At 57.9% G+C, this 27,890-nt stretch overlaps 2 protein-coding genes across 6 annotated transcripts in view; one reads left to right on the forward strand and one right to left on the reverse strand.

Annotated features, from left to right (window-relative positions):
* Positions 1 to 16,558, forward strand: part of USP31 (ubiquitin specific peptidase 31) — a 44,979-nt gene extending 28,421 nt beyond the window's left edge. For 2 of the 5 annotated variants that reach the window (XR_001331473.2, XR_001331474.2), the window contains exons 17-18: positions 149 to 219; positions 616 to 1,498. The gene's annotated coding sequence lies outside the window, so the exon portion shown is untranslated. Of the gene's footprint in view, positions 1 to 148; positions 220 to 615; positions 1,499 to 16,475 lie in introns of those variants that run through there. The other 3 variants (XR_015774093.1, XR_015774092.1, XM_014252594.2) reach the window with 3 other exon arrangements.
* Positions 16,367 to 27,636, reverse strand: HS3ST2 (heparan sulfate-glucosamine 3-sulfotransferase 2). Its single transcript, XM_088064113.1, has 2 exons — positions 27,200 to 27,636; positions 16,367 to 17,633 (listed from the first exon to the last, which is right to left on the reverse strand). The coding sequence occupies exons 1-2, from the start codon at positions 27,634 to 27,636 to the stop codon at positions 17,015 to 17,017; spliced, it is 1,056 nt and encodes a 351-aa protein (XP_087920239.1). The 3' UTR covers positions 16,367 to 17,014.
* Between the last annotated feature and the right edge of the window lie 254 nt (positions 27,637 to 27,890).

Consider the following 27,890-nt stretch of genomic DNA (forward strand, 5'->3'; position numbering starts at 1 on the left):
TCCAGGCCCTGGATGGGCTTGGGAGAGCTTCCCTGTGTGCCCCAGGGCTCCTGTGGGGAAACCAAAGGCAGAGCTGTGTGCTGGGGAGGGGAGACACGGGCTCCTCCTTCCTTCCCTGCTGCTGTTCCTGACACTTCTCTCTCCACAGCCCAGCAGTCCAGGTCCTGCAGTGCTCAGTCCCAGGAGTGGCTGTGGGACCTGCACCAGAGCCATGTGCTGGTGAGTTTGGCCCGTGAGCCCCAGGGCAGGGGGATGTGATCTGGTTCCTGCATCCATCCGTGCCTCATGTTGGGCCTCAGCCCCCCACATGAAGGGGCTTCTCAGCACCAGAGCAGTCCCCTGCTCCCCCCAGCCCCATCCATGCCCACTGCCACCCACAGCAGTGAGGCCAAGCTCCAGACAGGAGGGACACATGGAGCCAGGTCCTATGGCATTTGGGACCAGGAGCCCCCCAGCTGGATCCCCGCACCTCCAGGAGATCCTCGGGCCAGCCCTGCCTATGATGTGGCCAGAGGTATTGAGGGCAGGGCTGGCCTGAGGGGCTCCTGCCATCACCAGGTGCTGCAGGCTTGAAGCTCCTCCAGCTCTGTCCTAACTGAAGACTTTTTCCTTTAGCAGGGTGTGCAGCAGTGACTCCAGACACGGAGGAGAGAGTGGCTGCCAGATGGGAGAGTGGATGGGCTGCTCCTGCTGCCACCTGCCTCAGCCCAGCGAGGATGAGGATGGAGCAAGGCAGGAGGAGGACAGGCCGCTGCTCCTGGGTGCTGAATGGAAAATCTCTGTCCTCGGTGCATTGTTTCCACATGAGCCACCCTGGCCTGGGAGAGCTGCTGTGCTCCAGCTGCCCCAGCTGCAGGCACCAGCCCCTGCTGGGCTGCCCAGTCCCAGGGCAAACAGAGCCTTTCCACTGCAGGCTCAGATCCTCCTGCTCCAGGGAGCCCTCGGATCAGTGCATCAGGGGCTGGGTTGGGCTGCACAAACTCACCTTTCAACACGATTTTTGATTCTCAAGGGTTCTTTTTCTTCTCCTCTATGCATAGTTTTGCAGGAGGGGACTGTTGCACAGGTGAGCAGCATTATCAGTGTGTGCTCCATGCCCCTTCAGTGCTCACCAAGGTGGAAGTTGTCCGTGAATCCCCCTTGTTCCCCAATCTCCAGATGGGCTGTCCTGACCTGCCCTTGCCTGGCAGTGGTTACAGAAATGGTGATGTTGGTGTGTTTATCAACAGCAGTGCTGCATCACCCCTTGCTCACACGGATCCTGGGGCCCTGGGGGACACCTGGCCCCTGCCAGGCCCTGCTGTGGAGCCTTGGTCTGTGTTTCCATCCATCCTGTTGGGAATGGTGAGCTGAGGAGCTGCTTGCTGCCCTGGCCAGTCACGCACATGAGTCCCACCCCTACTGTGTACCAGAGGCTCTGCTTCACATTTGTGTGGAAATGGGGATGGCAGATGTCATATTAAATCATGGGGTCATCATTTATTTATAGGTGATTACATTAAAGAGAGATTAATATAGCCAAAGGCTTTGCAGAATTAGAGTTAATGTACTTGTGTTTATTATATTTGCCAACATTTCTCCAATCCAGCTGGGTTTTTCTGGCCACAGAGTTTAACAGAGAGCCCACTGCCATCCTCCAGCCTATCTGGGAGGGGGGTGAGGTGCCCATGGACAACACTTGAGAACTTTGGTCTTCGAGTGATCAATTCTATTGCCTCCCACTTTCTGAGGGTCCGTGGCAGGCACTCGGTGCATGGGGAGGGCAGGGTGGGACTCGGCAATGCTTAGGGGGGTTTGGGAGGGGAGCCCAGGGTTGGGGCTCCCAGATGGTGCTCCTAGGCTGGGATTATGCTGTGTTTAACTGGGATTAGACTACTGCAGAGCTGTGCACAGGTTTCTGACACCCTGGGGAGGGGAGTATGTCCCTGAGGAGCACTGATGGGGGAGTGCCAGGTGTTCCCTTGGTCCCTGTGCCCCCAGAGCCTGGCCTGGGGCTGCTGTCACCTGTCCCAGCTGGCTGCTGCCAGCTCAGGGGGCACCAGCAGAACTCCCTGATGGATGAACCAGAGCAGCCAAGAACATCCTGTGTTTGGCTGGAGGTGCCAGACCACATGGGACTGGTTACTGTTTGTGGCAACCGGGACTGGGTGCATAGAGTGGATGTGCAGCTCCCTGCTGCTGCCTGACAGCTGCCTGCTTCTGAGAGCCAGAACAAAACCCAAGCTTTGGGAGGCTATCAGTAATTGTAACACATTAGGCACTGTCACCCCTACCCCTGGACTCTTAAATTTTGCTCTAATTGGAGTATTGCTTTTCCTTCCTCAGCACTTTTTCCCCTCGGCCAGGTATCGATCCTGGCTCTGGGGATCTGGCTAACTGTTGGCAATTTATGGGAATATAAAACTAGTCCATTGTAGAGCAAAAACCCAGCTTTTAATAAGAAATGGTGACATCAGCCTCTGGCTGATTCCAAGGTGGATTTACCATTTTACAGTGGGTCCCCAGGTCAGGGGCACAGGGGCTGTTGGGGGAAGAGGACCATTAGAAGCCCCTTGGACTGGGCCACCTTGTGGGCAGGGAAGGCCTGAGGAGCTTTTGAAGATGTGGGGGTTCCCTTTCTGGTCTCCCGTGCCCCTTCCCATGGTGGTGGAGGGTCTGGCTGGGATCCCCTGACCCCACAGGACCCGGGTCCATAACATGTCCCCTCCTGCCTGGAGCTTGGTCTCAGTGCTGTGGGTGCCAGGAGCTGGTGGGCAGCAGGCTGGGCTGGTGGCAGGAGACTGCTGGGGCTGGAGGGCTCTGGTGCTGGGCAGCCTCCCCAGCTCTTCCACGTGTCCCTGCTGCAGCTGCCCCAGCCCCTTGTGGCGCTCTCCTCTGCCGATGGATGCCGGTGGCTTTGCGGATTGAGGCTGGTGTGGGTTTCTGCAGGTGTGTTCCTGCAGGTTTGGGGCTGTGGGGTCCTTGGGGAGCAGGTCCCTGGCGCTGGGAGGCACCCGGGAATGAGATCCCAGCTCCAGCCCCGGGAGGAGCCCCTGAGCATCCCCTGCTGCCGGCCTGCAGCGCCGGGCCGTGTTGTGTTGGGTGTCCCTGCGCTGGAACAGCTGCTCTCCCTGCCATTTGCCGCCGTCTAATTGCGGTTTTATTGAAATGAGTCTAAATTGTCTGGGAATACTTTAGGTCGCTGTCTCCCTGTGGCTCGCACTCCGTATGGATGGGAGTAGTCGGCAGAACGCTCCCGGTTTTAATCTTGCAGAAGCGGCTCCCTGGAGAACGGGTGCATTTCCTACCAGCCTTAATGAGTTTCCAGAGCTGGGGTCGGATTGTCCTGGCAGTGGTGATGGGGGCCGCTCCACAGCTCTGTGCTCCAGACTGTAAATAACGCCGTCAATCCCTTTGCAATGCAGGCAAGAGTGCGCATTGCGATTCCTGGAGCCCCTAGGACGGTCTTTAAGCATTTTAGTACTTTGCGAATGATCTATGGAGGGTAACGAGCAGATGATAGACTGCGTTTCAGGGTGTGGATTATCTGTTAGAGATGTTGAAGACATCTGCGCTGCCAGGCTGCTGCCGAGCAAGGCAAGTACAAGCGAGCTGCTGTGCTAGAGGAGGGGTCAGCGCTCCTGGCACAGCCTGGGGACCCCACTGTCCCTGCAGTGCTCTGGGGACATCGGGAAACACCTGCCCATGGACTCGGCTCCTGGCACGCCTGCTTAGGGGAAACGTGCTGGATGGGTTCATGGGCTGGGACATCGCCTGTGCAGCTCTCAGAGGGGCAGGTGCTTCACTGATTCCTGGTTTGTGTTGGAGGGCCGGCCGTGCCACCGCGACCTGCGGTGCTTCCCCGCCCCGTGCATCCATCGCGGCGGGCTCCACAGTCCCCAGAAGGTGCTGGTGTGTGACACGGAGCTCTGCACACCACGCTGCTGCCTTGGAGCCGCTTCCACACCTCCTGCGCTTGGTGCTGCCCGTCCCGGTGTGGCACGGCCAAGCTCGGGTCAGAAGGGGTCCTGCGGGCTCAGGGTGGCGGTGCCTGGGACACTGACCCCTGGGTACCCCTTGCTGTGCTGTGCTGGCTTCCTTACAGTGAGATTAATGCTGGTTATTGGGAGTTTTTATCACCTCAGTGTTTCCTCTCGGCTCCTAAAACCGGCTTCAGCCCGGATTTATTACCTGGCAAATAAACGCAAGTGCAGGTTTATTTTGTCTCCTTGTTCATCAGAAAGGAATGAAAATGTAAGCAAAATATTAAAAATAAAATAGACTAAGTTTTTCTTTAATTGACCTTTGATTTTTAGCGTAATACCTTCCCTATGTTGCTGCTTCAGCCTTTAATTTCTCTCGGTGAAGTGGCTGTGTTCAATGATTCATTCTGTCCTGAGGCAAAGCACACACTGTAATTGGTTTTTAACTTCCTGGAATGTCAAAGCCAGGATTGAAATTTTACGTATCACACCACCAATTCAATACTGGCTTTAATAATAATGTTGCAGAAAGGAAAGCAGATTTACAGCTGTAGAAAAATGTAATCAAATTTTGAGCCTGAATGCAGTAAGTCCAAATGCTAGTTTTCATTTAGAAACTTGTTAGATAAATGTGCCATCACCTGAGTGGTTCCCAGCTCATTTCTGCTTCTCGGTGCCGCAGCCGGGGGAGCCTGGAGGGTGGGACAGCGCGGGGAGCTGCGGGAGCGCTGCTGCTGCTGCCGCTGCCCCGGGCTCAGCGTGAGCGCTCAGTGCCCGGGACGGGCACAAGGGAACAGCTGGGTCCGAGGAACGGCCGGGGTCCGGCTGGATCTGGCCCGGCTCCGGCTGGATCTGGCCCGGGTCCGGCTGGATCTGGCCCGCGTCCGGCTGGATCTGGCCCGGCTCCGGCTGGGATCTGGCCCGGCTCCGGCTGGATCTGGCCCGGCTCCGGCTGGATCTGTCCCGGGTCCGGCTGGATCTGGCCCGAGTTCTGGCCCGGGTCTGGATCTGGCCCGGGTCTGTCCCGGGTCCGGCTGCGATCTGGCCCGAGTTCTGGCCCGGGTCTGGCCCGAGTTCTGGCCCGGGTCTGGCCCGGGTCTGGCCCGAGTTCTGGCCCGGGTCTGGCCCGAGTTCTGGCCCGGGTCTGGCCCGAGTCTGGCCCGAGTCTGGCCCGAGTTCTGGCCCGAGTCTGGCCCAAGTTCTGGCCCGAGGTCCCGCCGGGGGAGTCGCTGCCGGGCCGGGTTCTGCCGGGCCGGGCTGTGCAGGACCGGGTTCTGCCGGGCCGGGCTGTGCAGGACCGGGTTCTGCCGGGCCGGGCTGTGCAGGACCGGGCTCTGCCGGGCCGGGTTCTGCCGGGCCGGGCTGTGCAGGACCGGGTTCTGCCGGGCCGGGCTGGGCAGGACCGGGCTCTGCCGGCCCGGGCCCTGCCGGGCCGGGCTGTGCAGGACCGGGTTCTGCCGGGCCGGGCTGTGCAGGACCGGGTTCTGCCGGGCCGGGCTGTGCAGGACCGGGCTCTGCCGGGTCTGAGCGGGGCCGCTCCGCCGGGCTGGGGCTGCTGGGGGAAACACCCCTGCAGCCCTGCAGACACCAAACAAGCAATCGATTTTGGCCAATTAATGTCTGATAAAAACTAATAACCCTCCTCTCCCTTTCTTATTACCCAATGACCTCCAGCGATCCATTAGTTTAACAAATGATATGCGAACGTTCAGCATGGCTAATGACTCTGGATTAAACACACTGACACCTAATTCATCAGCGTGCCCGCTCTCCATCCCCGCAGCATTGCCGAGCGGCCGGCAGCGTGTCCCTGTCCCCCTGCGGGGAGCCGGGCACTGTGGCCCCGTGTCACCCCCGGGCAGTGCCCGAGCCACCGCTGCTGCTGCCGCTTCCACGCGTCCTTCTGCCGCAGGCTCCGTGCATCGCCCCGCTCCAGTGCCCGCCCTGCTGCGCTCCCTGCTCTCTGCTAGGATGTCCTAAAAAGCTAACTAAGCTGAAATTATTTTCTTTCCTTGGAAAGGCCTTTAAATAATGTATTGCCCTCACTTGCTGTTACTGAGTGGTTTTTTTAAACCCAGGGAACTTTTCCTTCTCACTTGTGTGTTGCATTTGTTTGTTGTAGGGTGTGAATTACCCGTGGGAGGATCACTGGAAATTCCATCTCAAGGCCAGCCCCGCGGCCCCTGATCTCCCAGCCTGGCTCCTGGAGCGGAGGGCTCTGGAGTGGCCACTTGCAGGGGCTGAGGGGAAAAACCTCCCAGCCCCGTTCGCAGTGAAAGGAGCTGAACAGCCCCAGAGACAGCGGGGAGAAGGATGAGAAGGGCCCCGCAGTCTCTCTCCCATCTGACAGCGTTCCATCACCCCGGCATGCGCCCGGCAGCTCCGGCTGGCTGCTGGGAACACTTCCCTGGGCTCGTGGTTTGTTCCTCCCAGGCAGCTGCCAGGGCTGGCTCCAACGCCGGCTGCAGCCCAGCTCCTTCCCGCAGAGCCCGTTCGGGAGCCCCGGGCCCGGGGTTTAATCGGTGCCCTCGGCAGTGCCGGCCCAGCCGGGTGCTGCAGCACCGCGGCCAGTCCCTATTGATTTCCATGGCTGCTAATGGTCTTTTTCATACAATAAGAGGCTTTTGTGGGAAGAACTTAATCCAGTCCTATCACTGGGTGAAGCTGTACTGCTCACTGCTCAGATTTCCAGGATGTGAGCTACTTTAATAGCAGAGGGAGTTCTATCCAGTACATTTAATGCTCCAATATTTTTATGGTGTGACAGGTCCTAATTGCACTGCTGCAGTACCAGGAGCGTGAGAGGCCACAGGTCTGCTGGGTGTGAGGGAGCTGTGCTGGCACAGGGCAGTTTTTGGGTACCTTGGCAGTGTGACTGCCACTGTCACCAGTTGCTGTGCTGAGCCCCAGTGTAGCCACCAACACAGATTATTGATGGGATGATGAGGCTGGTGCTGGAGATGATGGAAATGTGCAGGGAACAGAAACTTGGTGTTCCCCAGTGGCATTTTTTGGTCTTTCCTCTCCCCGGCAGTGCTGCTCTCGCTGCTGGACAGTTGGGGTGGGGCCAGGGGCAAAGCCTCGTGTCAGGCAGGGGTGACAGAGGTGACAGCCCCTGGGACAAGGGGTGCCAGGGCAGGGTCAGGTCCTGTGTGCTCCAGGATGTGCTGTGGTGCAGGGCAGGCAGGGCATGCTCAGGGCAGGGGGGATGTGCTGACAGCACGATGCCCATGTGCCCGTGTTGCAGGACAGTCCCTGGCCGTGCCCATGCCCCGTGCCAGCCCAGCCCCAGCTCTTCTGTGGCCGAGAGCAGAGCTCAGGGGTTGGCTTGTGCAGGGCTCGAGATGTGCTCCTGCCTTTGAACTAAGTGTGCAGAGAGGTCCCAAGGACTGTGATGGCCAGGATCAAAGGTTAGGAAATTTCTCTGTGTAACTTATGTAAATGAGGACTAACCTTTAATTAGCTTCTCCACAAGTAGCAGTGGTTTATATGGTGAGGGCTGGGATGGGTGGCACACGCAGGTATGTGCACAGCCAAGCACCTCCATTAAAAAGGTTTTTAAAAAATTCATCTGCAAGATGCAAATTAACTACTAAATGCTCGAGAAGAAGGTTTCAGGTGGGAAAGAAAAGCACAAGGAAAGCAGCAGCTCTTCAAGCCCTCCAGGACTGTGGTGTGCAGAGCAGTGGGGTGGGCTGTGCCACACGTGCCAGTTATGCCACATGGGTCTGTCCTTGAGGCCGTGGGGACACGGCTGTCCCACACCCCCGGGTCCGGGGTGGCCCCAAGCAGGCAGCCGTGTCCAGTGAGTGCTGCAGGATCCTGAGGTCACAGGGGATTTTCAGGGACTGCTCCATCAGTGTGGCCACAGGTACTGGCTGTCCCCTCCTTCCCTGCCCCATCTGGCCCTGGCAGCGTTGCCCTCTGCCCACGCTGTGCAGGCTGCTGAGGGTGGAGGGCAGTGCCAGGTCTGAGCTGTGCCAGGTCTGAGCTGTGCCAGGTCTGAGCTGTGCCAGGTCTGAGCTGTGCCAGGCTGAGGGCATGAGCTGGGTGGGTGCTGGGTGCTCCTGCAGGGTCCTGGACAGCCTGGCCCTAAGAGAGAGGTTTCAGCCGGGGTCAGAAGCAGCTTCCTTTGGAGCTCCCCTCTTGATCCTGAAGAGCTGGAGCCTCGTGTTGGGTGGGAGGAGAACATATATGAAGAGACAGCGAAGTGAGTGAGTGAGATGGTTTGGACAACTGCATCCAATTAGCCTGACATTAATCCTGGGCAAACATGTGGAAAAATCACTGCAAAATTCAATTAATGGGAGAATTAGAGCCTGGGAATATAAATTCATGCCTGTCAGAGTGGCTGAGCAGAAGTAGGTCCTGTCAAACCGACCTGATTTCTTTCTTTGATGAGGTTCTGAGTTTGGTGGAGGCACAGAAATGGCCTGTGTTTCCCTCAGTGCCACAATGCCCTGGGGAATAAGTGATGAAAATGGATTAGAATGCAGGACTGAGGAACTGGGAGGGCAAGTCTTGTTCTGCAGCTGGGTGGCAATGGCAGTGTTTTCCTGGGGAGCTGTGTCCCGCCCCAGGTGTGAGACCAGCGCTGCTGGGGGCAGGAACACCCGGTGCTTGGGCAGTGTGAGTGGGGGAGAGACACGAGTGCTGCTCCTGCTGCTCCAGGGCAGGCAATCACCTGGATGGCGTGGGAGCAAGAACTCCCCTCCCCACAGCACTGGCTCTCTGGGGAAAACGTGTGTGTGCACAAAATGTCAAGTTTGCTTTATTCAAACTATCACATGAAAATGATTCTGAGTGTCGTGAAAGCAGCAGAAGCCGTGCCCCAATCTCTGATGCCCTGGCAGGAGATGCCAGGGTGCAGGTGGCACACGTGTCACGGCCAGAGCACTCGGGCCCTGTGCCTGGGCTCCCAGCTGGAGGATGCTGCTGTCCCACACTGCTGGGGACGGTGACGGGCAGCAGGAACCGCTCGGCTCCAGCACCGCCACTAACGCTTCCAATCTCCCTCTGGAAATTGTTTCTGTCAATATTTTAATTTCATTTGAGCTGAGCAGGTGGAGCGGAGGCAGCACATCCTGAGCAGATCATTTGTCTCCTGCTCTGGGTCTCGGCAGGGACCCATCACACGACACCACGCAGCTCCTCAGGGATGGAACAGGGACCAGCTGGCAGGAGGGGACTGAGCCCTGCTCAGGGCTGGCCTCCGGGGCAGGACCCACTGGCCCTTCCTATGGGGCCACCACACTCCCCCAGTGTCACTGGAGCGCCATCAAGGCCAGAGCCTGGCTCAGCAAAGCCCCAGGTGGCAGAAAGTGCCAGCGGTGGCAGTGCTGGGGCTGCTGCAGCACTGAGGACACACAGGGCAGGAAGCCCCTCGTGTCTCCCCTGTGCTCCCAGGTGCCTCCAGGTGCTATCCCTCCCATCAGGTGTGTTTGTCTGGGACAGGAACAAGGTCCAACCAGATGGTGGGGCTAATAAATTGCCCAGGAAAAGCAAATCAGTACATGCAGCTCGTGTTTCCTCTGCATCTCCATTGCTAAGTGCCAAAAGAAATCTGTCTCAGGAATTACTTCAGAGAGGGTAATTTCTGTTTCCCAGTTGCTGTCATACATTAGAAATATCTGAAATGCCTCCGGTTTCCAGTGGTGAGGAGCAGCCAGGGGCTGCCATGGATGAGAAGCACTAAAAGAAAATAAATTAGCCTCTTGCACTCAGCCCTTCTCACCACCGAACCACGAGTGACGAGCAGCTGCTGCTTAAGTAACGACCAGAATAATGAGCAGAATAAGATCCACAAGGGAATGTTAACTCTGAGAAATAGCATTTCTCCCCCTTTTGAAGTTTGCCCTGGCAGCCCTTGTCCTGGCATGGAGGTGAGCCGTGGTCTGTTGGAGCTGGCAGGGTGGGGTTTGGTGCTGCTCTGCCCCACACCACCAATGCCAATATTCTTCCCATCCTTTCCCCTCATCAACCCCTGGCCTAGCCAGGTGTAAACCTGCAGTGCTTCCCATAACTACCCAGTCACCTGCAGGCAGAGGAACCCACAGGATTGGCACTGGTCACTGCAACATTGCTCAATGCCACACACGGATCCCAGCTCTGCAGCCAGGGCAGAGCCTGAGCAGATGGGACAAGGCCACCCTGGACTCTGAGCTAAGCTGTGTGTTTGCAGGCTGGCCCAAGGTAATTTAAGCAGGTTGCTGTAGCAGCCACAGCTTCTTAGTGGCCATGAGTGAGCCCCTGTGGCCTGGCACAGGGGTGAGGGGAGCCACTGGCGCCAAGAGCCCCCGTGGCAGCTCCCTGGGCACCCTGAGCCCACCTGGACAAGTCCCCTGGGCTTGTCCTGCTGCTCTTCTGTATTTCCCAAAGCCAAGCAGGTGTGCTTGTCCGGCTCGTGAGAGGAAGGACCCAGTTCTGAGCCCTGCTGTGCTGGAATGAGTGTTTTCAGGAAGCTCATCCCTCTGAAGATATAAACCAGCAGCACTCCTGAATTTCAATTCCTCTATCTGCTCTGGTTGGCTGAGTCATGCAGGGATCATTTCCCTGACGTGTTTCTCCATGTGTATACAATCACCATTATACAGGGCTGCAGTTTGGAGAAAGTGCCTTGTTTCCCAGTGGTGATTAATGATGATAATCTTCGCTCCCATTGAGCCTCTCAGGTACCTGTTGCAGAGCTGCCATCCCCAGAGGCTGCGTGTGCACTTAATGTGCCACTGTCAGGAAAACTACACATCCTTCTGCAGGAAAAAGACATAGAACAAACCTAAACGGGGCTGTAAGTATTCTTTGTCTTGTTTCCCGCAACACCCATTTCCACCTCTCCCACTTGGGAAGCAGCTGTTTTGATGTGCTCTCCCCAAGGGAAATACTGGTCTGTCCTCCCCTTAAACATTGCTGTGGCTGTGATGAACCCACAGAGTGGCTGGCGCTGCTGGGGCTGTGCAGTGCCGGCAGTGCTGTGGCCGGGGTGGCATCCTGCCCTGCACGGTGACAATCCCTGCAGGGCCCCTGGGGACAGCTGGCACGGTGCTCAGCTGGTCTGAGGGAAAGAACCACCCCAGCAGCTCTGCTGGCATCACATGCAACCACTGCTCTGCAGGGCTGCGAGGCTGCAGGAGGGGATCCCATGGAGCTGTGAGGCTGCAGGAGGGGATCCCATGGAGCTGTGAGGCTGCAGGAGGGGATCCCTTGGAGCTGTGAGGCTGCAGGAGGGGATCCCATGGAGCTGTGAGGCTGCAGGAGGGGATCCCTTGGCTGATCCCATGGAGCTGTGAGGCTGCAGGAGGGGATCCCTTGGCTGATCCCATGGAGCTGTGAGGCTGCAGGAGAGGGATCCCTTGGCTGATCCCATGGAGCTGTGAGGCTGCAGGAGGGGATCCCTCGGCTGCTCCCCCAGATAAAATGCCTGTGGGGTTGCTATTGCATTAATAGCTTGGACTTGCAATCTTGCCAGGGCTGCTGGCTCCAGGGAGGCAGCCCTTTGGTGGGGGCAGCCCTTGGCAGAGTCTCTGCCTTGACAAGCTGCAAGCGCAGGAACAAGGGCATTAAAATGCTTGTGCTGATGTGGCAGGGACAGCGCTGGGACAACGACAGGCAGTGATTTGCTGGGAAAGAGGGAAATGACAATATTCTCCATCAACATTATTATAGGGCTGTTCCTCAGGGTAGACAACCCAAGAGCTGTGAGAAAGACTTTAATTTGCTTTTTCTCTTCAAGGAGAGCTAATGGCACTTAGTGCAGCTCTGGCCACCAGGCAGCCAGGCCCTGAGCCACTGGGGCACCCTGTGTGCCACAGCAAGCACGTGCCAGTGCTGAGGTGATTGTCCCTGGCTGGGGCTGGTGAGGTGCCCCCCCGCTCCACTCCGTTCTGCAGAGACACAGCACATCTGAATGAGCTTGTCAAATGAAATTTTCTGTCTGGTTAGAAATGGATTTTCGAGCTCCTCGCTCACATGTAAACATTTTTAGTGGTCCCCAGCCAAATCAGAACCAGTGAGAGCAAACATCAGCCTGAGCAGACCCAGTCCCTGCAGGGAAATCACTGGCCACAGAAGGAAACCAAATGCATGATGGCTTAGAAAGGCATCCATTAAAGTTATGCTGAAGTGATTCATGGTGCTGGTAGTTAGACTTTAATTAGATCTTAATCACGTAATTTTATCTTTGTTTTAGAGATTAGAGCTGAATGAATGGATTGGTCTCGTAATAGTGCTGTGACTAAAGACAGCACTGTCACATGGCAGCTCTGTGGCAGGCAGAGCTGGGGCTGGGAGCATTAGCCTTTTTGGGTGTTTTAAATAAAATTAGTGTATTCCAAACAAAGAAAGAAATTTATTTAAAACATACAAATCCACCAGGACCTGCCAACACTCAGGGAAGGTGGAGAGGGAAAGAGCAAAGAAGAGGGAGCACAGAGCCTGGTGTGAGCCCGGGCACCAGCTGCCTGGCTGCCACCATCACCATGCCCAGCCAGGGCTCTGTGGCGTGTGACAACGAGGGATGGATGGTTTTGGCTGTCAGTTTGGATCCTTCATAGGATTAGCAGCAGAGTAACTCATCTCAGTCCCTCCTGGGCACTCTCCCTCCTGTGTTGCTGCTCCAGGCATGCACACACTTGTGGCACAGAGCTGCTGTGCCCTGCAGTGTTTGTGCCCTGAATGGCAGCAGCAGTGGGGACCATCCTCTGCTAACACACAGCAACCCTGGACATGTGGCCCAGGAGGGGTTTTCCTGCCTGTCAATGTCTGCCCTGCCTTGCATCCCCCTCTTCAGTTACTTTATTTTAGTTGAATCATACGAAACGGGTTCAGGTTTGCAGAATTAGTCCCTATGGGTGGCAGGACTGGGACAAAGCTGCTGAGCCACAGACACAGTCCAGTCTTTGTGTCTGTGGGACACAAAGCCCAGCACTGGGGCTGTCCCTGCAGCTGGGATTCACCCATGCCTGGCACAGGGACCATGTCCTGAAGCACATCCCTGGCAGCCACGCCTGGCTGGGGATGCAGCAGCTCCATTCAAGCCTCAGCCTTTGCCTCCCTGTGCTCTCTGAGCTGTGCCTGCACCTGAGCTCTGCCCAGGGCTTGCCCCTGAGCCGCTGCAGGGAGGCAAAGTGGTAGCTCTGTGCCCCACGGCCATGGTGCTACAGTGGCAGCTGCCCAAAGCCGAGCCATTGTCCTTGAGCCCTGCCCTGCCCTTGCTGCAGTGGCAGCGGCCCCTTCCCACCTTCCCTTCCCTGCTTGATATGCCACAGGAGCCACTTGAACTCATTACTCTGGGAGATTATAGGTCCCCAGGTAATAACGAGTCTTCAGATAATTACTAACAGATTCTCTAATAGGAATGAACTCAGTTGAATCCATTCAGTGGCTGGGTAAATATTTATCCCTAAGCTGTCCTTATCTGCAGCCACTGGAGCGTGCCGGAGGTTTGCTGTCCTCACACGGCTGCAGGAGCCAGCTGCGGGGAGCGGGGATCTCTGCAATGAGCGTGGTAAGGTCCCTTAAAATCTTCAAACATTCACAACAGGGGACCCTCTCTGACCTGGCCTCACGCCGCGGCTCGGGGCTGGCCCGGACTCAGCATCCCGTGTGTGAGCTCCTCCCGTTCCCTCCGGGAGCAGCGATCCCAGGGCCAGCCACAGCGGGATGAGTGTTCCTGCAGCTCCCTGAGCCCAGCCAGGGATAACGAGCCTTTGGCAGGAGCTGCTGCAGCGCCCCGGGGTGCAGCACACACTGGCTCTCTTGGCACTGGGTCCACTGGCAAGTGCCAGCCCTCAGCCACTGGCAAGTGCCAGCCCCGTGGCCACTGACAAGTGCCAGCCCCGTGGCCACTGACAAGTGCCAGCCCCGTGGCCACTGGCAGGTGCCAGCCCCCAGCCTCCCCCCTGCTGTCAGTGCCGGTCCCTGCTGCCTGCCCCGCAGCCCTGGCTGTACAGGAGTCGCTAATTGGATCAGCCCGGTAATTAGCTGCCAGGTAATGAATTATGCAGCGATGCCTGGACTTTGCGCAGCACTGATGCCGTCAGGTCCTCTCGTGGAACCCTGGGCAGGGCTCGGAGAGGAACGTGGGGAACTCTGAGAGCAAATGCGATGTGTTAATGCCCCGAGAGCATCGGGGCAGCTCCTCCTCGGCAGGGCTCGCGTTCCCCGCTCTGTGCCCGCCCCAGTCCCGTGCCCCGGACCGCAGGAGGGAAGGGCAGCCCGGCTGCTCTCGGGGGTCCCGGGATGACTTTCCGGGACAGGTTCCCGTGGGGAAGGGGAGGGCTGGCAGTGGGAGCAGCCCCCAGAGCTGCTGGTGAGCTGTGCTCTGCACGGGAGCCCGCAGCTCCGGGGGCAGCTGGCACCAGGGACAGCCCCTCTGTGTCTGTGCTGCCCGGGCAGGCGGGTGCTGGCATCGCTGGTGACATCCAGCTGTACCCACCCGGCTCTACAGGGACAGAGCCCCGAGCACACCGGCCCCGTGTCCCTGTTCCTTGCTGCAGCCTGATGAAATAACAGGAGGAAACTTGACCTACGTGGATGTATCTGAATCCCAGCTGCCCCAGAGCATCCATCATCTCCGAGGGGCTGGAGCTTTCTGTGAAAATGCCTGGATTTATGTATTTATGTGTGTGTGGAAGGAGGTGTGCTAGGGGCACGCTGCCGAGCACTGCAGTGAGGGGACAGGGCTGGGAGTCCCCCGCAGCCACTCCCAGGACTCTGCCAGTAAACATGGAGCCAGCAGTGAAATTGAATCAGATTAACGTAATACGAAGTTAATCAAATTTTCTCGGTGCTCACAGCGCTGTGATCCTGCCTCAGTCAGAGGGATAACAATGCTCCTTGTGCACCTGGAAACACCAGGAGTGAATTTACGAGCTGCTCCAGCGGTGCAGCTCGGGCTCACACATGGGGGACCCTGGAGTCGTGGTGCTCCCAGGGCAGCTCCCACCGGGCTCAAGGTGTCCTCATCAGGAGACAGGCAGGGTGGGTAGCTAATGGGGACACTGGCAAGGATAACATCCTTGACTGGGAGGTCCTGGGACAGTCCCAGTGGGAGGGGGCTGTTCTGGAGAGGCTGCTGGTGGGCAGGAGCGCTGCTGCAGCTCCCGAGGATGTGCCAGTGGCTCTGCTCCCCGTGGGCACTGCCAGTGATGAGAACGGGCCAGTGAAGGGTTCCCTTGGCCCAGCTCGTCTCAAGAGCTCTTCAGCACAAGTAGGATCAGGGACCACTTCAGTCTCATTCATTACGTTTAACTATTTATGAGCTGATAAATATTAAGCAGCTGCTCTCTGGGGTTCAGGCCTGAGTGAACCCATCAAAACACGGCGCACACAACGGCGCCGGCCGTGCAGAGGGGGCAGCCGGGGCCGAGCTGCTCCAGGCATGGCTGGAAACAGCGTGAGAGCCCTGAGGGCAGAGCCTCTGTCCCCTGGGTGGGGAGAACCCAGGCTGGGCGAGCAGGGGGGCTTCCTCTGGCAGCCCCTCTAGCTGGCATCAGGTCACCAAACCATCAGCACTCCACGTCCTCAGCAAACCCTTCCATCCTCATCAAACCCCTGCCCTGCCTCCAGGGCGTGCAGATTGCCTGCTTGGGGCTTTTAAAGCCATTTTTAAGAGCTCCTAATATGCTCACTGAATATTTTCAGTGCTGCCCCGTCTGAGCCCTCATTTGCTCACCCTTTGGAAAGCTAATACTTGGTTTAAGCACATTTCTGCTCCCTCCATTTGTAAGGACAAATGTAAAGTAATTGTTTGATATCGCAGCAGTTTCCTCAGGCTCCAGCTCTAATTTCCCACTAATACAGTATTGTCAGGAGGATCAATCTAACCTGGCACCTTCTGCCTCCTTGGAGTGGATTGGAAATGGCTTTTCTACTGCGAGGCTGGGATTTGCGAGTCTCGCTGTGAATGTTTTTCCCCTTTAAAGGAAAAATCATACAAGCAAATATCCCATTTTCCTGTCAATGGCCATTAATTCCCGTCTCTCCCTCCACCTGTCCATAACTGCCTCTGGGTCCCCTCGCTGCTGTGTCTTCCCCTGTGGCTGGCAGTGGCAGAGATGCAGATGGGTGTCTCCTAGGTGTCCACTAATTAACTCCAATTTTTTCCTGTTAGAGCTCACTGGTTACTAATCACTCACAGTAAGACCTTGCAAACTGCTCCATGGTGTGTTGCATCCCTACACGGCCACTGCATCGTTCTGAGACATCCCCAGCCCTGGGCCAGAGGACGAGCCTGGGGAGCCCCAGGCAGGGCTGTGCCTCAGGTCCCCTCGGTTGTGTCGGGCTGACCCCCCGTCCTGCCCGAGCCCCTGCCCGTTCCCTCTCCTGCCTGCGGCTCTGGGGGCTCCCCGTGGCCCCCCAGCTCTGTCCGGGGGCTGCCCAGCCCTGCCCTAAGAACAGCCCATGCATACGGACTGGTGGAAGCCACTTTATTTACATGAAGGGATCACAAGCTGAACAAGGAAACTAGTGCCACTAAAGTACCCGTAACAGCAGGATTCTGTGCTTTATTCACAGGACAAAATATCAGTACAACATTTTCCATAGACTTCTTTGTCAAGCAGATACATCTCTCTGTCCTCCTGGGTACACATGGCGGCAAGTGACAAAGGCAGAGTGGAGTGGCTGCAGCTGTGCCCGCCCAGGACGGGGCTGGCAGGGACAGTCCCACCGTGCAGGAGCACCCATCTGCTCTGGGACACAGAGGGATGTGCTTTGCAGCAGCCTGGACACAGGCTGGGGCTGTCTGTGACCCTGGGGACCACGTGGTGCTAAGGGCACACAGGACCCCACGGAGGAAACCACGTCTCTGCTGACCCGCTGGGACAGGCAGTGCTGCTGGGCACTCATCCCTCGGCTTGCTGGCTGCAGCAGGACTGAGTCTTCCTGATCTTGGTGCTCTCCGGAGCGCTGCAGACTCCTGAGCCACGGGGAAAGGCCTTGCCTGCCTCTGCTCACAATTCTCCATGGGCTGAGGGGGGTCCTGGCTCCAGCCCCTCGGGCCCTCCTCACAGAAGACTGCAGCTCCACGTCACTGCAGCTCTGCTCCCGGACACTTACTCCCACCTGAAGTCCTGCCCGACTGTTTCATAGAATTTGATATTATAAGGTCTATAAAAGTCCCGAAGCTGCTCGATCACCTCGGGGTCTATCTGCACGTGAGTCCTGCCCTTGGACTTGCCAAGGCAGCGAGGCAAGCCGCTGCTCTCCGACTTCTTCAGGCACGGGAAGCCTTTTGTCTTGTTGAAGTAGAAGTGCTTGTCTGTGATGACCCGTTTGATGCCCAGGAAGTCCTGCACTTTGGCCATCTCCCCCGCTGGGTCCGTGATCAGCTTCTCGCCGCTGACAAAGTGAATCTGCGAGAGAGGGAAGTACTGGAGCCAGCTCTGCAGGTGCACGGCGTACATCCCGATGCGGATGGCGTTCCAGGAGGTGTCCACCAGCCCCAGGCTGCGGTTGCGGAAGGTCAGCCCCTCGAAGGTGGGGATGTCCGGCTTCTTGGACAGCGTCTGCGTGTAGTCCGAGATGGCGCGGGTGACCGGGTTCCGCACCACCACGATCAGCTTCGTGTCCCGGGACATGTTGAAGATGCGCCGCGGGGCCTCCTTGGTGACAAAGTAGCTGGGGGTCTTCTCCACTGTGATCTGGCTGTCAAGTGTTCGTGGCATCAGGCTCCTGCAAGCCAAGCAGAAGGTGATGGTAAGGAAGGAGCCGGGACAGGCACCAGGAGGTGGTGGCTGTGCCACGGGGCTGGGGACATGTCCCCTCCCAGTGGGACAAAGCAGGCACAGATCCCTCCTGCAGCACTGTGGAGGACCTTGGCCATGGACGACTTCCAGGTCCATCCCGGTCCCAGGGAGCCTGGGCAGAGGACGGGGGCACCGGCAGCCCCACACACAGTAGCGAGCGTTTGTCCAGTGCCAGGATGCAGGATGTGATGGCTGTGCCACACCACCGCCACAAGGAGCCTTGGGGAGCAATGGACAGGCCCCAGGGGGCTGTGGGGCTTGTGCCCAGCAGGGCATCAGCCACCCCACCAGGGCCTGACCAGCTCCACATGGGCTCCTGGGTACACCCATCTGCTTCTGGCACTGGGAGCTGGGCTGCAGGCCAGGCAAGGAGCACCAGCCTGGGGGAAATGCAGCATCCCTGCAGCCCAGCTTAGCACTAATTAAATCATTTGCTTTGACATCTGAACATCCAAATCAAATAAAAACTAATGGGATGGAAAGATTTATAAATTGGTCTTGTGTTACTAGAGTAAACTATCAAATCCACTGCAGCCAGATTCATGGCACTGGAGGTACCCTGGCTCCCGGCAGGGAGCAGGTGGGGAGCAGGCAGGGAATGCCAGGCTGGAGTGGACAGGGAGTTGTGGTGGCCAGGATGAGGCCAGCACTCTTCTGCTGCATCCACTGCCCCGCAGCGCCCTGTGGCACCAGCAGCTGCTGCGGTGTGAGCAGGCACAGCCCGAATTCAGCTTGTGGAGCTCCCTGTGGCCCCACAAGGCACATCCCCAGGCAGAGGCTTTGTGGCTTTGAGACCAGCAGCAGCCAGGGAAAGCAAACACCATCCCTGGCTGCAGGATTTCTGACAGCATCCCGTCCCACTGCAGGCACCGAGTGAGGGTGGTTAAGGGACCAGGGCCTGGCACCTCTGGCACCCCTGAAACACAGCCCACAGCCAGAGGTGTTGGGCTGATGAAACTGGGAGGAGATCCAAGAGCAGCCCACAACACCCTGAGTGACAAGAGGACAGAGGTGGAAGAACCCAGGACACGATGGGGAGTGGTGGCACACGCCGAGGGCACCATCCCATACACCCTCTTCACCAGCTTCCTAACTTGAGAGAAAACAAACTAATTTTTAATAATTAGTCAGCATAAATTAGCAGGGCTGGTTCACTGAGGTACCTGAGCATGGATGGTGCTTAATTGGCCTTTCCCAGCGCTCAGCTTCAAACTCCATAAATACCAATTACGATTCCCATTGGTTAATGACGGCCAGGAAGCGCTAATTCAGTGCAGGCACATGGCTCTATCTCCACATCACAAACAAGTTTCATCATAAATCAGCACAGGACAGCTCTGTAAGTGATCCACTATTGCAATATATTGTGGAGAATCATAAAACTGCTGTTTCATTAATGGCTCATCCTCAAGCCTGTTAGACTTTCATTACTTGAGTTATTAGGTCCGTGCATTCAAAATACAAAATTACAGGTTCTAATCCATTATGTAAAACACAAAACCTCTGCATAGTAAATTACTGAAATGAGACAAGAGTTGTTTTTTTAAATGGACTCCCAGTGTTTGCCGCTCCTGAGCAGCAGAGACTGCTGAGACAACAAAACACAGCACGGGCAGATAAATAAATCACCAGTGAAGCCATGCAAGGGGGAGAGATGTCACCCAGGCATTCATTTTCCCGCTAACAGCAGGATCCCCAGGGCTGCAGGAGCAGGGAAATGCATGGCAAACTTAATTACACCAGACTTTAAAGTAATATTTTTGGACTTCTGCATTCACAGGGTTATTTGCATACAAATAGCATGTCACACGGCTTTAAGGCCCCGGCTTGCATGCGTAGGTGTGAAGGTTCTTGGTGCTGGCCCCCAGTGCCACAGCTGCGTGGCCAGGGCTGCACCAGGAGCTGCTCCTGCTGCTCTCTGGACATGTCCCCTGGCTGCAGTGATGTCCCCAGCTGGCCTTGGCACTGGCTGCTGGCACTGCTGAGCCAGCTGCTGCCAGCACGGGGACAGTGATGTACGAGTGACACTGGCGGGGGGAGGATGGCTCTGGCTGCAGGGACAGCATGAATTCCTCCTGAATTAGAGATTACTTGCACTAGAGCTGCCCGATTCTTAAAGGCCTTTAGTGCCATTGGTATGGGCACGAAGAGTCCCTTCAGCCCAGGTTTAGGGCTGCGTTTGCCCATGTTAGTGACATGGGGACACTGTGGGTACAGCCCAGGGGAGCTGCTGTGCCCTGCCGTGCCCTGCAGTCCCTGGGAGCCAGCACAGCCCCCACAAGCCCAGCACCCCAGAGATGCTGGGCAGCAGCAATGCAGAGCCTGACCTGGCTGTGGCAGCATGAAGGCAGCGACTCGCCCTGAAGGGGTTAACTCCTCACCAGCACCTTTCCAAGCCCTGAATTATTAATTTTGTTATAATCTGCCTTTGGGCACCCTGCGGCCCCTACAACACTCCCACATTAAAGAAACATGTGCTCCCTCACTGGCTGAGCTGCTTTGATGTCGAACATGCGTGAAACACTCTCCCAGGGAGGAATTTGTACAAAACCCCATCAAACAATTGAGATATTGCAGATAAGAGTGGGGAGGGCAGTGCCCACCGATAATCCCATCACAGCCCCGGCCCCGGAGCAGCTCGGGGTCAGCCCCTGCCTGCTGCAGCCGCTGTGTGCAGAGGTTGGCGTGTGCCATCCTGGGCTCCATCTGCTCAGCGGCATAAAAACAAACTGCTTCATTTGGCAAAAAAATCCCAAGTGCCAGCTCCTGTGGTGAGGGCTCTGAGCTGCCCCTCTCCCAGCTGATGTCACCAGCAGAGAACGGTGGGGCTGTCAGCGTGTCTGCAGCTGCAGCTTGATGTGTTGGGATATGAAGCACGGGAGTCAGCGGTGCTGCCAGCAGGGCTGTGACGAGCTGTTCTGTTCTGTACTGAGCTGTGCTGGGCTGTTCTGTGCTGTGCTGAGCTGTTCTGTTCTGTTCTGTTCTGTGCTGAGCTGTGCTGGGCTGTTCTGAGCTGTTCTGTTCTGTTCTGTTCTGTGCTGAGCTGTGCTGAGCTGTGCTGGGCTGTTCTGTTCTGTTCTGAGCTGTTCTGAGCTGTTCTGTTCTGTTCTGAGCTGTTCTGTTCTGTTCTGAGCTGTTCTGAGCTGTTCTGAGCTGTTCTGAGCTGTTCTGAGCTGTTCTGAGCTGTTCTGTTCTGTTCTGAGCTGTTCTGAGCTGTTCTGAGCTGTTCTGTTCTGTTCTGAGCTGTTCTGTTCTGTTCTGAGCTGTTCTGTTCTGTTCTGAGCTGTTCTGAGCTGTTCTGAGCTGTTCTGTTCTGTTCTGAGCTGTTCTGTTCTGTTCTGTTCTGTTCTGTTCTGTGCTGAGCTGTGCTGGGCTGTTCTGTTCTGTGCTGAGCTGTTCTGTTCTGTGCTGAGCTGTGCTGAGCTGTGCTGGGCTGTTCTGTTCTGTGCTGAGCTGTGCTGAGCTGTGCTGGGCTGTTCTGAGCTGTTCTGTTCTGTTCTGAGCTGTTCTGAGCTGTTCTGTTCTGTTCTGAGCTGTTCTGAGCTGTTCTGAGCTGTTCTGTTCTGTTCTGAGCTGTTCTGAGCTGTTCTGAGCTGTTCTGTTCTGTTCTGAGCTGTTCTGAGCTGTTCTGAGCTGTTCTGAGCTGTTCTGTTCTGTTCTGAGCTGTTCTGAGCTGTTCTGTTCTGTTCTGAGCTGTTCTGAGCTGTTCTGAGCTGTTCTGAGCTGTTCTGAGCTGTTCTGTTCTGAGCTGTTCTGTTCTGTTCTGAGCTGTTCTGAGCTGTTCTGAGCTGTTCTGAGCTGTTCTGAGCTGTTCTGTTCTGTTCTGAGCTGTTCTGAGCTGTTCTGTTCTGTTCTGAGCTGTTCTGAGCTGTTCTGAGCTGTTCTGTTCTGTTCTGAGCTGTTCTGTTCTGTTCTGAGCTGTTCTGTTCTGTTCTGAGCTGTTCTGAGCTGTGCTGAGCTGTTCTGTGCTGTTCTGTGCCATTCTGTGCCGCTCTGTGCTGTTCTGTTCTGTGCTGCTCTGTGCCGTGCTGTGCCACAGGTGCACACACAGCTGACAGCAGCAGCAGCCTCTGCCTGGCACCTCTGCCCAGCAGGACAGCAGGACAGCAGGACAGCAGGACAGCAGGACAGCAGGACAGTGGGCAGCAGTGCTGGATGAAAGCTGCAGCAAAGCTACTTCTGGTAGTTTCGGGAAGTTTAAGCAATATTGGTTAAACCTGTGAGAAACCGAGGTGTGAGGAAAACAAAAATCTCTGGCTGAGAGACACCACGGGTCCCGGAGGACACAGTGATGCCCTGGCCGAGGGCTGCGAGGGGCTGAGGGCAGCCAGGGACCCCCAGCAGCTCCGAGCCCCTCGCTGGCAGCACTGCAGGCTGGCACCAGCGTGGGACAGTGGGCAGGACACACTGGCCACAGCCCCAGCCCCAGGGACAGCACCATGGCCACAGCCACAAACAGCAGCTGCTGCCTGGGCCCCACGGCCTCGCTGCCTCCAGCCCACACTACAGCAGCCAGGATTTAATGGTGGAGCAACTCCCTTTAATAAATGTTTATGTTCAAAGAATTTACACCAGTGCTTGAAGACAGCTAATGAGGGACATTTCCATGCATAAAAGCAGAGCGAACACAGTAATTAACTTTGTTGCTGATTCATTTTTAATCATTTAAATGCTCCAGAGATTTGCAGTGTCCTTTAAATCAAGAGATTCTTTTCCAAAGGGCACACTTCACAGACACACACCTGTGTGTGACTCTCACCTTCCTTAATAATCACTCAGCACTGATGGAGGGTCTGGCAAAGGCCAAGGTCAGCTCTGAGGCCAGGGGGGCTGGGAAGGAGCAGGAGGCAAGGGCTCCCTGCACAGCTAGCACAGAGCCCAGCTCTCAGCCCTGCTGGCTGCTGCTCTCTGCTCAGGGACACAGGCTGGAGTCTCCCCCTTTCCCACTTCCAAGGCAGCTCCTTCCACAGGTGAAACTTCAAAACAGAACACTCATTTTTAAAACCACTGCATGTGCCCCAGCAGCTGCAGCAGTTCCCAGTCAGTGGCCTGTGTCAGAGCCACCGTGGCCACTTGGTGACCTCCCTGCAGCAGCTGAGTGCAAATGGCAAATGGACATTACAGCCAAGCACAAACCCCACCAAGCCAGTCATGGTCCTGGACACTCCCCGTCACTCAGAGGCCCTGTGGGCCAGCTCTGGCCCTTGCTCCCTGGCCCCAGCTATCTCTGGGCTCACGCTGTGGCCAGGGCCTGGCCCCACCACGGACACCCAGGGTCACCAGGACCTGGTGTCCTTTTCTTGCCAGCCTCACAGGGCAGCCAAGCCCACGGTGTGCCAGGTCACCAGCTGAGTTTGGTGCTTCCAAAGCAAAGGTGAGAGCAAACTGCAGCATTTGCAAACAAGGTGAAGGAACACAGCTAGAATACACACCTTTAACGCCGAAGGCTGGGCACACGAGCTCATCCCCAGCGTCTCCCAGCTCCTCAGAGGGAAGCTCTGCTGGCCCAAGTGAGGGTGTTGGCAGCAGCTGGCCCACGCCAGGGGCAGGACAGCAGGGATGCTGTCCACGGGCATGGCCTCATGCAGCAGACTCTGCCACGGCTTCCGTGCCCATTCCCAGAGCCAAGGCACGCTCTGAAGTCAAGGAAATTTCAAAGCATCCTTGAAGCTGCCGCCTTCCTCTCTTCTCCCTAATTAACTTCACCCAAATGCACTGTCAGTAAAGCCCACAAACATGTCGCAGGGCGAAGCCTAATGGGCTCCCATTTGTGTGTGCGCCAGCCCGGCCATTAGCAGGGAGCAATTAGCGTCTGCAGCAGCTCTGCACGCTCCTTTCCTGTGCACGGACACTGGGGACACTGGGGACACAGCAGGGACACAGAGGGGACACAGAGGGGACACAGAGGGGACACAGAGGGGACACAGAGGGGACACAGTGGGGACCCTGGGGACACAGTGGGGACACAGCAGGGACACAGCAGGGACACAGAGGGGACCCTGGGGACACAGAGGGGACACAGAGGGGACACAGCCATGCTCCCGCTGCCCGGGCTCCTTCCCTGTGCTGCTGCAGCCCCCGGGCCACCCAACAGCAGCGCAGGGCAGGGACGGGGGGCAGAAGGCCAGCAGTGCCACGGACCTGTCACAGCAGCACGTGGGGAAGCCAAGCCTGGCCCAAGTGCCAGCCCTGGGACCAGGGGACCCAGGCAGGTGGCTCCCAGCAGAAGCAGACGGGCTCTGCCCTGTGCCAACGCCGCCTCCGGGCTCGGCTGTGGCAGCCAGAGCACGGGTGGCAGCCGGGCTCAGCCTGCTGCTGCAGCCACAAGGAAAAGCCCCTCTCTGTGAAAATAACCCTGGAGCATCGGACAGGATCACTCAGGAATCCCAAGGAGGAAAACTGCACCCCGAGATGCTGCAGTTAGAGGCGCTACTCAAAGTTAACAGCAATTTAAATCACACCACCTTCCCCGTGTTCTGGAAAATATTGAAGGTTATTGGCCCACACTACTTGCAGCAGGAAAAAGCTCAATATTGAACATTTAGTGCAGGATTGGTAATGAATCGATATTCCCCAGTAGCTGCTGTTTGGTTTCAGCTGTCTTAAAACAGACCTTGCTAAAAATATCTTTCCTGTAGTGCATCTGTAGCTAATGAGGTGGATTAGACACTGATGGGAACTGGAGCAGCACGGGGGCTCGGGGTCTGGAGCCAGTGAGTGGGCAGCTCCTGGGCAGCGGTCCCACACGGGGGAGCCCAGGGCTCTGGCTCTGCCCCGTGCTCATCCCCCTGCACAGGGGAGCCGGGGCTGCTCTGGGCCATGGCAGCACCACGAGAGCAGCTGGGAACAAGCATGACATTTGGAGAGGCAAGGATGGGCAGATCAGGAGGTGTCCCCTCGTGCTAGCTCTGCCACCCCTGCGTCAGACAAATGCCAGGGCAGGGGAAAACATGAGAAAATGGTAACCAACGTTTCTGGAGCACCAAAGGGCTCCGGTTCTCATGCTACTTGCAACTGCACCAGAGACCACCTTGATCTCTCCACCTGGGTCCCCACTGGGGCAGGAGGGAAAGACACAGCTGAGCCAGAGGCTCCTGCAGGCAAAGTCTCTACTCACATCAGGGAATGCTTTTACCTTGGCCTTTCCAAGGGCTCTGTGCTCCAAGCAGCCTGCAGACACCACCCTCCACCACGGCATGCACGACAGCACCTACTCTCCCCCAGCCCAGCCAGGCACAGCCCCCCTCTCTGGGGTCCTGGCAGGCAGCCCCTGCAATCCCTCCCAGCCCCCACATCTGCTGCCCCCAGCCCGTCTGTCCCTCCTGGCCGCTGGCAGGACCCTTCTCCCCAGCTCTTGGCAGAGCAACAGGAGCTTATCCTGCTGTGGGTTAGACCTGCTCCACATTTAATTGCTCCAGCTGCAAGGAGGAAAATCAATTCCACATTTTATACTTTAGCAGCCTCTGTGCTTAAGTTTTGGCACATTTGTCAGTTTAAAAAAAAAGGAAAGTAATAAAACCAAGGAAGTGTCATTTAATTGTTTTAGCTGAACTAATTTGGAGGCTCTGCTGCTCCGGTGTGATCTCTCTATCGATCCAGACAGAGCCGGGCCCCAGGGCAGTGCTGCTCACCTGGCCACGCTCCCACCTCGCCCCACAACCACCCTGCCACCGCCACAGGCTGCATCCCTCCTGTCAGGGACAAGAGTCTCTCCACATGGAGATCCCAGGCTGAGCGATGGATCAGGGTGGGAGGCTGCACACTGCTGCAGCCCCTCAGTGCCACAGTGTGAGGGGAGAGGATAGAGCTCCTGCCTCCTGCATCAGCACCACTCCTGGTGTCCACACATCCTTCCGCATGCCCCAGGCAGGGTCTGTCCCTTCATTCAGGGCAGGCTCCGTGTCCCAAACCTTGTAAAGGTGTAGTGTCAGGTTCAGTCCTGCACTGCCCATGAGGCTCCCAGCCCCGCATTTCCCACGCTGACAGCACGCAGGGAAAGCAAACAGCCCGGATCAGTTTCAGACACGAGGATGCAAGGGAGGATCCCAGCTCAGGATTTGGGGGGGTTGCTTCCCAGCTAGGTGCTGAGCCCATGCAGCTCCCCTCTGAGCGAGAGGCTCAGCCAGGACCCATGATCTGCTCTATCACCCATCCTGCCACTCTGGGCGTGAGAGGCAAAAGCAGGTGAAGGATATTGCTGTAGCTACTCTCTGAAGAGCAGGATGAACAGTGCATGCTGCAGGACAGCCTCAGGAGAGGGAAACGACTTCAGTGAGCTTCACCTGTGCCTGTCTTAGCTTTCCTGTCATCTGGCACCAGTACTGGCACCAAAGGATCCAAAGGATCCGAACATTCCTGGCTGCAGGGTCTGCTCTGACCTGAGCAGGACACAGGGCAGCAGCACTGCAGACTGTTCTCTCCATGCAGTGCTTGAGCTCCCAGGACCTGAGCAGAGCTGGGAGCACTATGTCACACTGACTTCCCACTGCTTGCACTAACCTGCTTTGGAACCGGGACATCTTTGATGGAGGGCAAGAGAGCTTGGTGTGGCCCCACAGGCTGCCTCTCACCCACCATGATGCTCCTGGCAATGACAGAGCCCTTTCCCCTGCTGTGAGCTCCAGGCAGCGGGGCCAGGCCAAGCCCCCCTCTGCTTTCCAGGGCTGATGCCCAGCAGAAGCCCCACGGCCTTGCCCCAGCACTCCAGAACAGCACAGCAAACACCCGCGGTACCCTGGGTGGGAAGCACAGGGAGCAGGGGCTGGAGCGCTGGCAGCACCGGTGAGCCCACGGGCGCTGTGACCTGCTTAACAGCAGCGCCTGCTGCCTCTCCCAGAGCTCTCACAGCACCTCACAAAAGCCCTTACGGAAATTAAAATCCCACCATCTCCTGCTGGAGACACACTCGCTGACCTTTGCAAACTGTTAAAGATTCCATATAGATCCACAGTTACTCGGGTCCAGAGAGACGGGATGATCCCGCACCTCTCCGGAGCCAGCGATCAAGCCCGGTAGAAGCGTGCTGGGGTGCACGGAGCAGGGGAGCGGGGGGGGACAGCCGTGCGTCCCGTGCACAGGCACTCCCGCTTTTTGGAGAACCGTTCACCCAGGCAAATGTTTCCTCAGACGGGATGGAATGGATGCCCTGGCATCGTCCCGGCTCCTGGGTGCCTACCGGCTCGGGGGGCTATACTGCCGAGAGCCCCGGAGAAGGGGCAGGACCGAGCTCGGCTATAGCGAAAGGAGATTAAGGAAAGCTCCCCGAGAGCGGCCGGGGGACAGCCTCCGCCGCCCGCCGGGACCGCTCCGGCCGCTGCCGCCCCGCCGGCTCCATCGATTGACCGAGGAACGCGGAGCCGAGTCCGCACCGAGAGCGCCGGGAGAGGCGAGCGCCCGCTGTGTAGGGACGGGGACGCTCCGGCATGGGGGACGGCCGGGGACAAGGGGTGCCCGGGGCGGGCGGGGGCCGGTCCCGCAGCCCCCCGCCCTCACCTGTACCACTCCAGCCCGCGGTGGTAGTTCCTGTCGAAGAAGTGGGGCTCGGTGCCCAGGGCGCGCACCTCGGGGTGCACCCGGATGAACTCCAGCACGGCGCGGGTGCCGCCCTTCTTGACGCCCACCACGATGGCCCGCGGCAGGCGCTTGGTGCCCGGGCGGGCGGGCCCCGGGGCGCTGCCGGCCGGCGGGGCTGGGGCCGCCCGCCCGCACGGCCGCGACTGCTGCAGAAGTTTCTTGGCGGCGGCGGCGGCGCGGGCGGGCGGGCAGCGGGCGCGGGGCGCGGCGGGGCGCCCGCAGCAGCACAGGAGGCTGTAGCACAGGTACGAGCAGGACAGCGACAGCGTGAAGAGGACGAGGACCCTCCCTGCCAGCCGCCGGGACGGAGCCGGAGCCACGGCCGGGGCCCGCCCGCTCGGCGCCCTACGCGCCATGGCTCCATGGGGCCGCGCCGCCGGGCACGGCGGGCCCCGGCCCGGCGCCCCGGCCCCGGCGCGGCCGCTCCGGCATCTCCCGCGGCTACGCGCCGGAGCGGCCGGGCCGCCCGAGGGGGCTGCGCCCACCCCGGCCCCCCTGCGCCCGCCGCCCCGGCCCGGCCATGCCCGCGATCGGGCGGCGGCGGCTCCGCGCTGCCCCCGGGGAAAGGGTGGGGGCAGCGGCGGCTGCGTCGCTATTTAAGGGGCCGCCT

This window comes from Pseudopodoces humilis, chromosome 18 (assembly GCF_049639895.1).
Source record: "Pseudopodoces humilis isolate 2021_Gansu_Grassland_sample_001 chromosome 18, ASM4963989v1, whole genome shotgun sequence".
Classification (NCBI taxonomy): Eukaryota; Metazoa; Chordata; class Aves; order Passeriformes; family Paridae; genus Pseudopodoces; species Pseudopodoces humilis.